Genomic DNA, 15,302 nt, shown 5'->3' with positions numbered 1-15,302 from the left:
CGAACCCGGGACTTCTGCACGCCGGGCCGACGCTCTACCACTGAGCTAACCGGCCAGGGCTTCTTTGATCTCATTCTTAATCCATTCGTTATTTAACAACCTGCTATTTAGTTTCCATGTGTTTGAGAATTTTTGAGCTTTTCTGTTGTGGTTCATTCTAGTTTCATGCCGTTGTGATCAGAGAAAGTGCTTAATATGATTTCAATCTTCTTAAATTTGTTGAGACCACTTTTGTGTCCTAACATGTGGTCTATCCTAGAGAATGTACCATGAGCACTTGAAAAGAATGTATATTCTGCTGCTTTACTGTGAAAGGTTCTAAAGATATCTATTAAATCGAGTTGATCTAGTGTGTCCAATAAGTCTGCTGTTTCTTTGTTAATTTTCTTTCTTGAGGATCTATCTAGTGATATTAGTGGGGTATTGAAATCCCCTACTATTATAGTATTGCTGTTGATCTCGCCCTTTAAATCCATCAAAGTCTTCTTTATATATTTAGGTGCTCCTATATTAGGTGCATAGATATTTATAATAGTTATATCTTCCTGTTGGATTATGTAGTTGCCTTCTTTATCTCCTACTATATACTTTGTTTTAAAGTCCTATTTGTCTAATATAAGTATTACTACCCCAGCTTTTTTTTCATTTCCATGTGTATGAAATGTTTTTTTTCATCCTTTTACCTTCAGTCGGTGTGTATCTTTTGTTCTCAGGTGTGTCTCTTGAAGACAGCATATGTACGGGTCCTGTTTTCTTATCCACGGAGCTACCCTATGTCTTTTGATTAGATCATTTAATCCATTTACATTTATGGTTATTGATATGTAGTTGTTTATTGCCATTTTATTCTTTAAAGCTGTATTCCTCTTTTCCTATATTCTTTTTCCACTTTGATCTGTTTACAACAGGCCCCTTAACATTTCCTGCAGCATTGGTTTGGTTGTAATGAATTCCTTGAGTTATTTTTTGTCTGGGAAGCTTTTTATTTCTTCTTCGATTTTAAATGATAGCCTTGCTGGATAAAGTAGTCTTGGTTGTACGTTCTTGTTCTGCATTACTTTGAATATTTCTTGCCATTCCCTTCTGGCCTCAAGTGTTTCTGTTGAGAGGTTGGATGTCATCCTTATGGGGGCTCCTTTGTAGGTGTTAGTTTTTTTTCTCTTGCAGCTTTTAATATTTTATCGCTTAGCTTTGGTATTTTAATTATGATGTGTCTTGGTGTAGGTTTCTTTGGGTTTCTCTTTAATGGAGTCCTCTGTGCTTCTTGAACTTGTGAGAGTTTCTCCTGCATTAATTTAGGGAAGTTTTCAGCTATGATATGATTGAACGAAGTCTCTATCCCTTGTTCTTTTTCTTCTTCTTCTTCAGGAACCCCTATGATGTGGATGTTATTTCTCTTCATGTTGTCACAGAGCTCTCTTTGAGTTTCCTCAGACTTTTTGAGTCTCTTTTCTTTTTTCTTCTCTGCTTTCATGCCTTTATTCCAGTTGTTCTCCAACTTGCTGATTCAATCCTCAGCTCTATCTATCCTGTTTTTAATTCCTTCCATTGTGGTCCTTATTTCTGATATTGTATTTGTCATCTCCAACTGATTCTTTTTTATACTTGCTATTTCTTTATTTAGGAGTTCATAATGAGCATCCATTGTTGTTCTAAGACCCTAAGCATCCTTACCATCATTATTTTGAACTCTGTATCTGGAAGCTTGATTATTTTCATATCACTCCATTCATCTCCTGAAGGTTTCTCTTGTGGTTTCATTTGGATTACACTTTTTTGTCTTCTCATTGTCTGTGTTTGGGTGTTTTGTTTGTAGAGATGGTTGAGTCTAGGCTTGGTGTTGTCTGCCTCCAGTTTTCAGTTGTGTTATTTCTAGATCTTCTTGGGTTGGTATCAGCTATTATTTGTAATCCACTTTCAGATTTGGGCAGCTTTGAAGTCTTGATTTGTTTGTTTTCTTAACAGGTGACAGTCTTGTTTACTGATCTCAGCAGGGGGCTTCCTTGAAACTGTATCCAGGAATGCTATGGTTGTAACCTGAGACTTTGAAGGCCTCTTCCACCAACTAATCTCTCTGGGGGCAGGGTGTTTTCTCAGCTTCAGTAGGGGGAAGTGTATCTCAGATCTCCATGGAGACCTGAGTTACTGCCCCTCCTCCCCGCTTCTTGTTTTCAGCTGTGTCTTGTTGTGCTGATTGGAGCTGGAGAGATGTCTGGAGATCTCTGATCCGGAAGCAATTTAATCTTGTTTTGTGGAAGGATCAGTCCCTCCCCCAGCTATGGCCGCCTCCAGCATGGATGAGTAAGCTTTTTTAGGTCGTCTCCTGCATTCCTTAACCCCTCACAGTCTGTCCCTCTCTCTCTCCTTTCCACTTGGGAGATAAGCTGGTCTTTTCAACACACCTCGCTCCCTGGTCACCAGGCAAGTGGCTGTGAGCAGTATTTTTTGCTCTTTTCTCTGGAGTGAGATCCCCTCTGGGCTCTCAGCCTCACCCCCCCCCCCTCTGATCCTGTATGCAGGGGATATTCAGGCCCTCCCTACCAGGTTTTTTTGCGGCTTCTTCTTTGCTTCTTTATTTTTCAGAGCTGTTCTTGTAGTCCAGAGTTGGTTTTTCACGCTAATTTTTCCTAAATTGATTTGTATTCCAGTTTGGTGGTGAGAGCTGGGCGTCTGTGCATCCGCCTACTCCACGGCCATCTTCAGGTCCAGCCATACTGATGTTCTTATCTCTCTCATTCTCTCACCCTTCTTCTCTCACTAAAATCCATAAATAAAAATTATTAAAAGAAAAAGAGGCCCCTGGATGGTTGTCTCAGTGGTAGAGTGTTGGCCCAGCTTGTGGATGTCCCAGGTTCAATTCCCAGTCAGGAAACACAGAAGAAGCGCCTATCTGCTTCTTCACCCTTATTCCTCTTGCTTCTCTCTCTCCCTCTCTCTCTCTCTTTCTCTCTCCCCCTCCTGCAGCCATGGCTTGATTGGAGTGAGTTGGCCCTAGGCTCTGAGGATGGTTCCATGACCTCTGTCTCAGGCACTATGAAGAGCTAAGTTGCTGAGCAACAGAGCAAGCCCCAAATGGGTAGAGCATTGCCCCTGGGTGGGCTTGCCAGGTGGATCCTGGTCGGGGTGCATGTGGGAGTCTGTCTCTGCTTCTTCTCTCACTGAATAAAAAAAATAAAGAAAAAAAGAGACAAACAGTTCATGAAACTACTAATTTATGAATTATCATTATTTAATGTTTTATAAGGAAGAAGCAAATGTTATTGACATAGTTGTTTCTAAGAGATCTTTCATTGCCTGTCGAGGTGGTGGTGCAGTAGATAGAGCATTGGACTAGGATGCAGAGGACCCAGGTTCCAACCCCAAGGTAGCCGGCATTATCTGGCTCAAGTGTGGACTCACTAGCTTGAGCGCAGGGTCGCTGGCTTGAGCATGAAATCATAAGCGTGATCCAATGGTTGCTGGCTTGAGCCCAAAAGTCACTGGCTTGAAGCCCAAGGTCTCTGGCTTGAGCCCAAGGTCCCTAGCTTATGGAGGGGGTCACTCGCTCTGCTGTAGCCCCCCAGTCAATGCACGTATGAGCAAACAATCAATGCCACAACGAGGATTTGATGCTTCTCATCTCTCTCTCTTCCTGTCTGTCTGTCCCTCTCTTTGTCTCTCTCTTGTCTCTGTCAAAAAAAAACAAAACCCTATCATTGAGTTTGAGCTAAAACCATCTGGACTTATTTCTCCACTATCTCACTTTGCCTTATAGGAAAAGATACAGAATATATATAAGTAAAAGGCCTGACCTGTGATGGCGCAGTGGGATAAAGCGTCGACCTGGAACACTGAGGTTGCCTGTTCGATACCCTGGGCTTGCCTGGTCAAGGCACATATGGGACTTGATGCTTCCTGCTCCTCCTCTCTCTCTCTCTCCCTCTCTCCCTTTTTCTCCCTCTCTCTCCCTCTCTCCCTCTCTCTCCCTCTCTCTCCCTCTCTCTCCCTCTCTCCCTCTCTCTCTCCCCTCTCTGAAAATTGAATAAATAAAATCTTTAAATAAGTAAAAGTTAATTTTAGTTAATTTTTCTCAGCAAATTATCCCTGTACTAAGAGATGTGTCCTCAAATGTGGCAAATTGAAAATTTTGGGATAAGCTCATTTTTCAAGTAGCTTTCTAGTTTTTTATAGTATACATTTTTTACCCTAACCCAAGTGTACTTGAATTGGGTTACATGTTCAGCTCTATAATCTGCTTATTGTGCAGCAGCTCCTCTTAGTTCAGTTCCTTAGCTACCCAGTGTGTTCCAGGGTCTGTCTGAAGTGCTGGAGGCCACCAGAATACTTACTTGGAACTTCAATCTGATGTGGGATTTTAACACACATACGAAGCAGTTGGGTAAACATGATAAATGCTGTAATGGAGTCAGGGCACTAAGAGAGTGAGAGTCTCTCAGCCCCATCTGAGGATTCAGGAGGCTAGAGATCCGCCTCAGAAAATGAGGAGAGAACTGCCAGTCAAAGAAAAGTACAGAGAGGCCCTGGCTTGTTTGGCTCAGTGTTAGGGCATTAGTCTTGCATGTGGATGTCCCAGGTGCAATTCCAGTCAGGGCACACAGGAGAAGCAGCCATCTGCTTCTTTATCCCTCCCCTTCCCTCTTCTTTCTCTCTCTCTCCTGCAGTCATGGCTCGATGGGTTTGAGCACATCGCCCCCAGGTATTGAGGATGGCTCCATGAAGCCTCCACTTTAGGTGCTAAAAATAGCTGGATTGTGAGCATGGCCCCAGATAGGCAGAGCATCAACCCCAGAGGAAGGTTGCTGGTTGAATCCAGTTGGGGTGCATGCAGGAGTTTGTCTCTGTATCTCCCTTCCTCTTACTTGGAAAAGAAGAAAAGCACAGAGAGTGTTATCACCAGAGCCTAAAGTGGAAGATGTCCAGTGGTGGGGGCTAAGACGGGCATTCTGTGACAATTCTTGAACACCTTGCTGTAGCATGGGACACTTACTGTATAATTTACTTTTATTGATTGATTTATTGATTTTTAGAAAGGGGAGAGAGAGAATGGAAGGAGGCAGGGGGAGGAGTGGGAAACATCAATTCCTAGTTGCTTCTCATTTGTGCCTTGACCAGGCAAGCCCAGAGTTCAACTGAAACTTTTTAAACAGATGTAACAATCATATGTGTCTAAGTTCACTGTGGTGACAGCGTAGAGGGTGGAGTAAAAGTGGGAGAGGGGTGGGCAAGAACAAAGAAATGGAGCTCAGTGAGGAAACAATGCCATGATCCAGGGAAAAGAAGTTGATACCTGGTGACTGACTGAGTTGGGCCCTGATAAAGAGCCTAGGGTGGCTCCCAGTCTTGCAGAATGACTGTGAATGTGGTACCTTTTCCTGAAATGGGGACACTTGACCAAGGAGCAGGAAGCAGTAATTACTGACAAGCAAGAAGAACAATCTTGGCTTTGTGTCTACTATCTCATTTGAATTTCCTGAAGTCATTGTTTATCTTGAAAATCTTGCACCTCTTAGGCCTCAGCACATCAGCACATTTTCCTTGGCGGGCTGGATATTCATAGATTGTGCACAGCATTTATAACTATTAGTCTCTTAGAAGATGATCTTTTTGTGTATGTATGTGTGTTGTGTGACCATCACCCAAAGTTAAATCATTTTCCGTCACCATGTATTTGTCCCTCTTCACTATCCCCCCTCCAGTAACCACCTCACTTTTGTCTATGTCCATGAGTGTCATGTTTATGTCCCACCTATCTGTGAAGTCACATAAGTCTTAGCTTTTTCTGATTTACTTATTTCACTCAGTATAATGTTCTCAAGGCCATCCAGTGTTGTTGTAAATGGCAGTATGTCATCATTTCTTATGAGTCAGTAGTATTCCATTGTATTTGTGTACCACATCTTCTTCACCCCATCCTTTATCGAGGGACACTTTGGTTGTTTCCATTGTCTTGGCCCCTCTGAATAATGCTGCGACAAACTGGTCTTTACGTACCAGTTTTTTGAGTTCGTAGGGTAGATAGCCAGTAGAGGGGTTGCTGGATCTGTTGCTTAATTTTTTGAGGAACCACCATACTTTCTCCCATAATGGTTGTACTAATTTGCATTCCCACCAGCAGTGGATGAGTGTGTTCCTTTTCCCCAGCACTTGCTATTACCTGTCTTGTTGGTAAGAGCCAATCTAACAGGTGTGAGGTGATATCTCATTGTAATTTTGATTTGCATTTCTCTAATAGCAAATGAAGATGAGCATTTTTCAAATACCTGTTGGCCATTTGTAGCATCTTGGGAGAAATGTCTGTTCGGGTCCTCTCCCCATTTTTTAATTGCATTGTTTGCTTGTTTGTCACTGAGCTTTGTGAGTTCTTTATCTACTTTGGATATTAGACCCTTATCAGAGCTGTTATTCACAAATATCATCTCCCATTCAGTTGGCTGAGTTTTTGTTTTGTTGTCAGTTTCTTTTGCTGTACAGAAGCTTTTTAGTTTGATATAGTCCCATTCACTTACTTTTGCTTTTACTTCCCTTGCATTTGATGTAAAATTCACAAAATGTTCTGTAAGAACAAGATTTCTAAGTTTAGTACCCTGTTTAGTACTTCTCTGTAATTTATTGTTTCAGATCTTATATTTAGATCTTTAATTCATTTGGAATTAATTTTTGTGCAGGGGGACAAGGTGTACTTTTTCTGCATGTGGCTTTCCAATTTTCCCAGCACCATTTATCGAAGTCATTGTTTATCTCAAAGATCTCGCACCTCCTAGGCCTCAGCACATTTTCCCTTGGCATGCTGGATATTCATATGTTGAGCACAGCATTTATAATTACTTGTCTCTTTGAAGATAAGCTTTTCATGAATATTTTAATACTCAACTTAGTAGGCCATTTTTTTCTGAACAATTTCTAATATGAAGCAAACAAATGATTTTCCTAACCTATTTGATAGGCTCTTTCATTAACAGGGAGTAAATTGTTATTTTTTAAGTGAGTCAGAGCCCTTTTACTGAGCTCAGTCTGGAAGTTGCGTTCTGTGGGAGAATGGGATGTGGACTTCCTATAGCAGTTGTCAGTCATTGTGGTAAGCCTCTGCATATTCAGTATTTCCTGTGTTCTTTCCACCCTGTGCATAATTATGGGGAAATTATTTTGATTGACTAGAACAGAGACCTGTCACATAGAGAAATTCTAGAAAAAGTTTTGTTCTGTATTTTATATAGAATTACATTTTTATTATATCCATATATGAATTCTCAAGCTTTATGTTTTAAAATGCATTTAATTCAAAGATAGCAAAGATATGTGCTATAATAGTGTTTTTATATTTTTCTTCACTTGACATTTACAGCGTGAGCTAATCAGTAAAGTTGATGTTGCCCCTCCATCTGCCCTAAAAACAGTTGAAGTATAAAAGTAAGGAAAGCAAGTACTAGTAAATTATCTAGTCAAACTTCATGATTTTGACAGGTGACCATATGTTGCCTAGTTTGTGAACTCATTTGGGTGAATGGTCCCTATGGGGTCAGTTAGTACCACACCCAGAAGGCATGGCTTTGCTGCCACACTGGCATCATCTTCGGCCCTGGCTGCTGGTTCCCAGACAGGAGCCCCAGCTCACACAGAGCCGGGGAGGGATGAAAACACTTCCTGCAGACCCATCACCATCATTCTCCCAGAAGTTTTCTTAGCTCACATGAAGATGAATATTATGGACTCTGTTTAGCTAGAGAGTTTGGTTTTCAAATTAATTGAAAATGTGAAATCCATATATATATATACAATTTACAAAAATTCAACCAATGTAGTGATTGTTCAGGTTGAACGGACAGGGAATCGACTATTGCTTGGGGGTACCCCTAAAGGCAGCAAGTGAATGTCCTTGTTCTAGGGCACCAGTAGTCATAGTAGTTGCTCTTTTTTTCTAATCTGTTTAGTTTCTGCCAAAACCCTGACTGAAGTTTTGTTTAGAAAGAGTTGGGGTCAGTACTTGGTTGCTAGGCAATCAGTGTTCGGGATGGGGGCATTTAGGAAGGTAGCACCTGATCATGTAGGACTCTGAATCAGTTGTCCTGTTCTTAGCTGTGTCTCAGCCCCATCCTGACCAAACCAGGTGTTTCCTACCTGAGAGTGCCCTAATGGCTTGTTGACCCCTTCCTGCTACAGGCCCACTGGCCCTGCTCTGGGCTCCGCCTTCTCTCTGCCCCCTCTCACTGACACCCCAGATGGCTCACTCCCATCAGTTTCCTCTCCCCGTTCTCTGTACTGTGTGTATTCATTCCTTCATATTCCTTGTGAAATGTTAAAAAAGAAGAGAGTCTTATGGGCTTTGATCCAGAGTATCTTGTTCTTCAACCTGTGTTTTCCACTTGTATATTTCCCCACCTCTAACCTGCCTGCAGCTCCTTAACTTATAATAATTATTGATTTTGGCCTGGGCAAGTAAGTGTTGCACCCTTTTAATTCCCATAGAGAGCAACTTGATCAAATGTCCTTAGCTAATAAGTGGCAAAGCAAATAACCCTCTGAAGTCTTTTGACTTTTCTATAACTGTGCATCATACTATTTTGTTTATTTTACTGATTTTAGAAAGAGGAAGAGAGAGATAGAGGAACATCAGTCTGCTCCTGTAGGTACCCCGACCTGGCAATCGAACTGGCAACCTCTGTGCTTCAGGACAGAGCTCTAAGTGGTGCAGTCAGGGCACACTGTGTTTTCATATCCATTTGTTTTGTCTGTTTGAAGCCCTTTGAATTGTTTCTGTGTTTGTTCTGAGAAAGGATTTATTTTATATCCTAGGTTATTCTCACTAGCTGAAGTGTATCCTGAAACCTTGTCCACCACACTTTAGCAGAATAAAAATTTTATGTATTTTAAGCATTTTTGATTAATAGGTATGATATTTCTGGCTTCAGGTTTAAATTATTTTTTAATTGAACTGGGTACAGGTTTCAGGTATGCGACTCAATAAAACATCATCCTCACCTGCCTCCCCTCTGGCAGTTGCCACCCTGTTGTGTGTGTGTGTGTGTGTGTGTGTGTGTGCGCGCGCGCGTGTGCGCGTGCACACACACACACACACACACACATGTTATTTCTTTGCTTAGTCCCTTACCTTCTGTCATTCAGTCATCTAACCTACCCCAACAGCTGTCAGTCTGTTCCATGTATCCACATCTCTGTTTCTATTTTGTTTGTCAGTTTAATGTGTTCATTAGATTCCACATGTAAGTGAGAACTTACGGTATTCATCTTTCTCTGACTGGCTCATTTCACTTAGAATAATAATTTCTGGGTCCATTCATGCTGTTGCAAACTAGGGAAGTGAATGGATGCTTCTAGAAGAGAACCTTAGTAACAAAAAGTAGTGATAGAATATTCACCACTTATTTATTTTATTTATTTATTTTAGTGAGGGAGATGATGGGGGACAGGAAGGGAGAGAGATGAGAAGCATCAACTCTTCATTGTAGCACTTTAGTTGTTCACTGATTGTTTTCTCATATGTGCCTTGACTGGAGCCTCCAGCTAAGCCATTGGCCCCTTGCTTAAGCCAGTGACCTTTGGGCTCAAGCTAGCGACTTCGGGGTTTCAAACTTGGGTCCTCAGCATCCCAGGCTGACACTTCATCCACTGCCTGGTTAGGCTTGCCACATTTTTGTTTTTGTTGTTATTTCTGTTTTGTTATTGGTACTAAGCCAGAAATTAAATTCACTAAGTATTTAGGTAATCTCTGTATAAATTCTAGTGATGACTAATATAAGGAAATTTTATAAACATTTTTAAAAAAGATATTTGTATTAGTTCTTTATTTAACCTGCTCGTTTTAGTTGCTAAGATTATATTTCACAAGGTATATGTGGTTTTGTGGCTAATTTTTCATGTTAAAATGATGATAATTGCAAGTATTCTGAAATAGACTAATTATAATTTCATTTAGATACTGAATATGAGAGTAAATGTCTAATCATCTCATTTGTATGGGCTCAGAAAGACTGCTTTTTTTTTCATAAGACTCAGTAGCAGTGATAATATTTCCATTATTTGCACTTGTTCACAGAAATATAAAGCTAATTTTGGTTACTTAAGTAAGAAAACATGTCCTAGATAAACATAGAGATCATATCTTACCTTTTTAAAAAATAGGAGCAGATGTCTCAAGTATTAGATGCCATGTTTGAAAAATTGGTCAAAGAAGGGGAACATGTAATTGATCAAGGTGATGATGGTGACAACTTTTACGTCATCGATAGGTAAGTTTTGCTGAATTCTAACATAATCGATAGGTGACTTCACACTGAACTGTAATGAACCTTTTATGTAAAATCTCAACAGTTATAATGATAACAAATTAATATATAGTTGCTATTGCCTCTGCCCTTACAACAATGTAATAGGCATTGTGAACCTGCTGTGAATACATGCAGTGAGATCATACTAGAGCATGAATAGGCATCGCTTATAAAAGGACTGTGATTTTTGGGTCTTTTAATCTACATTTTAGTCACTTACTGTGAACCTTCTCCTTTGTTAACATCTGTTTGAGAGGTAGTTTGTATATTATATATAGATGCCTATTACACTGAGAATTAGAAGCATAATACAGCAACTGGGATATTGAATCAGTATAACTCAACCTGTGTTATGTTTTTTATTAATTATAAAGTAAAACATGCTCATAGCTTAAAAAATCAGAGCCGCAGGAGATAAACCGTCTTCTCACCTCCTCCTGCTTCATTATCGTACAGTCAGTCAGGAGAGTGGTGCTTTATGTGTCCTTCCAGAAATTGTGTCTGCGTTATTATATTTGTCTTTTAAAAACTATAAATTAAATAAAAAGGCATGTGTCAATATTGAAAAAAGTTTAATTTTAGAAAACTTAAAGTTGAGCTTTACTTCATCAAAACTTGATACTGTAAGTATGCTTTTATCCCTGGCCGGATAGCTCAGTTGGTTAATGCATCCTCCAAGCCATTTCGATCCCAAGTCAGGGCACAGCTATGTTCCTGTCTCGCTCTCTCTCTCCCCCTTCTCCTCTCGCTAAAGTCAATAAATAAAATTGTTTTACAAGTATGCTTTTAGTGGTAATTAGAGTCCTAAGATGTAGTAGGAGAGCAGTGTGAACTGAGTCTTTACTTCTTGACACTTGTATAAAGTGATGATGAATGTCTCTGAGACAGTTGGTATCCCTAGCCTCTTGTCGTTTTGTGTGGAATACAGATCATCTCCCAGCCTGAGCTATTGGGTTACATTTGCTTCTCTGAGTAGAGTTGTGTTCAACTCAGAAGCCTTGTGGAAAATTGCTCCCCATCTGTCTGCTTATCCTCATTCCTCGATCTTGGCTCTAAGTGGTATCTTTCATAAATCGTAGTACAGGCTCTGAATCTAAGGGTTTTACCGACTCCTCTATTTCCTCATTCCAGATTCCCTGGTGACCTTAGAGAGCTGTTGCCAAGGCAGTAGCCAGGGGTGAGGTGGACTCTGACTTTAGAATAGAACAGAACCAGTTATCTCTGGTTGAAGTCATGGTTTTGATATATCATTAACAGCTTTCACCTGTGAAACCCCTCAGAAATTTACTCAGCTGCTTAATTTAATCAGGCGTGTATGTGAACCCCAAATAGAATACAGGGTTACTCTTCTTTTAGGTATTTTGACTGTAATAATTCCCTCACATTTGCATACAGTACATACTTTTCAGGTAGATCCTAATTACCCCTCGGACAGATGAAAACTCTCAGGCACACACAGTGAAATGATTGGGGTCAGGTCACCCAGATTACTAGTGTGGTGCCGACCACCAGGCTGGGCTCTTGGCCACCATTCGTGTTCTTTTTATGTCTGAGGTCTCATGTTATTAGGGAAGGGATCTACATTAAAAGGCAGCACACAGTATTTTAACAGATTTTAGACAAGTCTGATTTTAACTGACTAGCTCATTTTGCTTCTCATCCACACATTTCTTGTGTATTTTATCTTATTCAAAGTAGAAAATATAGAGAACAGTTTTAATGTAAAAGTGTAATAGAAGAATTCATCTATACTTCAAAAGTAATTTTCATGAAAAAATTCTAGATGGAATCCTTGAAGCAGCTGTTCTGTCTGTGAATTATATTAAAAACCAATTATTCTCTTCCTTATTTATTAAGATCTTTGTCTGTTTTCTTATGTTTCTGCTTGTATTGTGTTTTTACCATTCATAATCCATTTTTAATGAAAGCACTCCCTTTTTTGTCTTTGTTAGGGTTTAGCCAGTAAGATAAAAAAACCAAAGAACCTGTCCTGTCTGCTGTCACAACTGCTTCAGCCAGCCTTGAAACCATCTCTCCCACCATCCACAGTGCATGGAAAGGCAGCCCTGCCCGTCAGGAGTATAGTTCAGAGACAGGGTCGGGGTGATGCATAGTGCAGTGGCATGCGGACAGGCTTATTTGCTTAGAAAAGAACTCCAATTAAAAGATAAAGCACAGGGGAAAAAAAGATAAAGCACAGAAAAACAATAAAAATACCAGGATCAGATATTTAGTCTGAATTTCTACCACTTTTTATGAATTTACTTAGTTAGATTGGGGGTTGATCCAAAATAAAGGACCAGATGTAAACTTTTTAGGCTTTGAGACTGTGTGATCTCTGTTTCAGCTACTCAGCTCTGCTGTAGCACAGATCAGCTGTAGATTATGCATAAACCACTGTGCTGTGTTCCAGTAACACTGTTTATGAAAGGGGCAGCCAGTGTGTGGGCTGCAGTAGGCCCAGCCCTTCCTTTGGATTATAAAGGACCCTCACAAGGACTGTCCAGTAATGGCTGTCCAAGTAGTTAGAGCTATATACATATTTTTAATAGTTATTTTCTTCTGATCTAAAAAATAATACATGTTCATTTTAGGAACAAAAACTCTTTAATTAGATCATTTTCCTGGAATCCTTCATTATGCTTAGAGATAAAAGTGTTCCCGTATAACCCCCTGATATTTTTGCAGCTTTATTGGGGAATAATTAACAAATAAAGTTGTAAGTTGTTTGAAGTACACAATGCGATGATTTGCTATACATATTTACTATGAAAGGAATTCCCCCACTGAGTTAATTAACACAGTGATTAGCTCACATATATACTTTTTTTTGGGGGGGTGAGAACATTTAAGTTTTCCTGTTAGTAAATTTCAATTGGACCATGCAGTGCTATCAACTACAGTTTTATCCTGTGTCACTTCAGATTGTTAGTGTTTTGTCTCCTTTTCTCCAGCAAGCACATGCAGGTCCTCACCCTGGTTTAGGTGACAGTCTCTTCGTGCCCGTCAGGGTCAGATGGTGTCTCTGGAACATACTAATTCACTTTTGTCACTTATTGTCATCAGAGGGCACAGGGAGGCTGGGAAGGAGATTTTCTTGCACAGGACTTTTCTCTCAAATCAGGGTTTATTGTAATGAGAGTTTACTTGGATTACTCTTATTTTTCCTTTGTCCAACAGAGGAACGTTTGATATTTATGTAAAATGTGATGGTGTCGGAAGATGTGTCGGTAACTATGATAATCGTGGGAGTTTTGGTGAACTGGCCTTAATGTACAATACACCGCGAGCAGCTACCATCACTGCCACCTCTCCTGGTGCTCTGTGGGGCTTGGTGAGTGCAGTACTTCTTTGACCTGAATGTTATTTGTAAAAAGTATTATGACAAAAATCAGGTAGATACAGTATTTTAGTTTTGATAGGTAGATTTATTTGGGTTCACCACCAGGCACTGGGGATTTTTTTTTTTTCTGTTTAGCCATTTCATATAGGAGGAGGACACAGAAAAAACCCTCCCTCTTCAGATCATGGCAGCATTAATCTATCCCATAAGCATAGCCACTAAAATCTATTATTAGTAGAAAATGTGCTAGTCAAATGGGAATACCGGGGATTTTATTAAGCAACTACTGCACGCTGAACTGTTGGGCACTGAGCCCAAGTTGGGTGCAGTCTTCATGTCCTTTCCCCAGTCACGTCAAGGACTCAGTGCACTGCCTGGGAAGGACACTCCAATCCAAACAGGTCCTCTTATACTCACTCTTAGCCCACCAGCCACACAGTAACAACCAACCAACCAAAGCTCTCAGTGCTATTTTCTGAGAGAGCATTCTGTGTATTATAATCTGTGGTTCCCGCAGTGTGGTTCCCTGACCAGTATCATCTGTGTATGGGGCCCCACTTGCTGATTTGGGCCCACTGAATCAGAAACTCTGGAGCTGGGGCCCTGCAGTTATGGATGAGCTAGCCTGCCTGGTGATTCAGTGTACCCTGGAGTGTGAGGAGCTGCTCTAAATGGGTTCTCTTGGTGTGATAGAAATTGTTCAGTAACCACTTGGCATTAAAAAGCAGCTGTGTAGAGAAAATATATTGATGCTTCTGCCTTTCACCTGGAAGCATATCAGAATTATTGGGGGGGGGCAGTTAAAATGATCCTGACTAGGCCCCACCACAGGCAAATTTAATCAAATTTCAGGAGTTGTGTCTTGGGCCTTCAAAATAAATTTATTTATATTTTTATTTATTGATTTTAGAGGAAAGAGAGAGAGAAAAAAAAACTGATGTTGTCCTACTTATTTATGCATTTATTGATTGATTCTTATATGTGCCCTGATCAGGAATCAAACCCATACCTTGGTGTTTCAGGATGACACTCTAACCAACTGAGCTACCAGCCAGGGCAAAATAACTTTTTTTTTTTTTGGTGACAAAGACGGAGAAAGGGACAGACAGGAGAGAGATGAGAAGCATCAATTCTTTGCGGCTCCTTAGTTATTCATTGACTGCTTTCTCATATGAGCCTTGACAGGGTGGGCTACAGCAGAGCAACTGACCCCTTGCTCAAGCCAGTGACCATGGGGTCATGTCTCTGATCCCACATTCAAGCCAGCGACCCCGCACTCAAGCTGGTGAGCCCATGCTCAAGCTGGTGACCTCAAGGTTTCAAACCTGGGTCCTCTGCGTCCCAGTTCGATGTTCTATCCACTGTGCCACTGCCTGCTCAGGCCAAAATAACTTTCTGAATGGTGGTTTTTCCTACAAGACTTACAAGTTTGGTTCAGCCTGACCAGGTGGCACACACAGGAACCAGGTTTATGTTCCTATCTCTCTTTCTCCCCTCCTTTCCCTTTCTCTCTCTCTAAAAATCAATAAATTAAAAATAAATTTTTTTAAATAAATTCAGCTGATAAAAATATTGCTTGAGCCCTGGCCTGGGTGGCTTAGTGGATGGAGCACAGTGCCAGTGCACTGAAGTTGTGGGTTCAATTCCTGGTCAGGGTGTGTATGAGAGGCCATCAA

The 15,302-nt window shown here is 40.6% G+C and overlaps 1 protein-coding gene and 1 non-coding gene across 2 annotated transcripts in view; one reads left to right on the top strand and one right to left on the bottom strand.

Annotated features, from left to right (window-relative positions):
• PRKAR2B (protein kinase cAMP-dependent type II regulatory subunit beta) overlaps positions 1-15,302 on the top strand; it is a 151,587-nt gene that overhangs the window by 113,842 nt on the left and 22,443 nt on the right. Inside the window, exons 5-6 of the mRNA XM_066272215.1 lie at positions 10,138-10,244; positions 13,464-13,617. Of these exons, the coding sequence (XP_066128312.1) occupies positions 10,138-10,244; positions 13,464-13,617 (261 nt within the window). The remainder of the gene's footprint in view (positions 1-10,137; positions 10,245-13,463; positions 13,618-15,302) is intronic.
• Positions 13,748-13,888, bottom strand: LOC136336669 (small nucleolar RNA SNORA29). Its single transcript, XR_010731504.1, has one exon. It is a non-coding gene; the product is annotated as a small nucleolar RNA SNORA29 (small nucleolar RNA).

The sequence above is a fragment of the Saccopteryx bilineata genome, chromosome 4 (assembly GCF_036850765.1).
Source record: "Saccopteryx bilineata isolate mSacBil1 chromosome 4, mSacBil1_pri_phased_curated, whole genome shotgun sequence".
Lineage (NCBI taxonomy): Eukaryota > Metazoa > Chordata > Mammalia > Chiroptera > Emballonuridae > Saccopteryx > Saccopteryx bilineata.
This window is presented reverse-complemented; position numbering and strand designations above follow the sequence as displayed.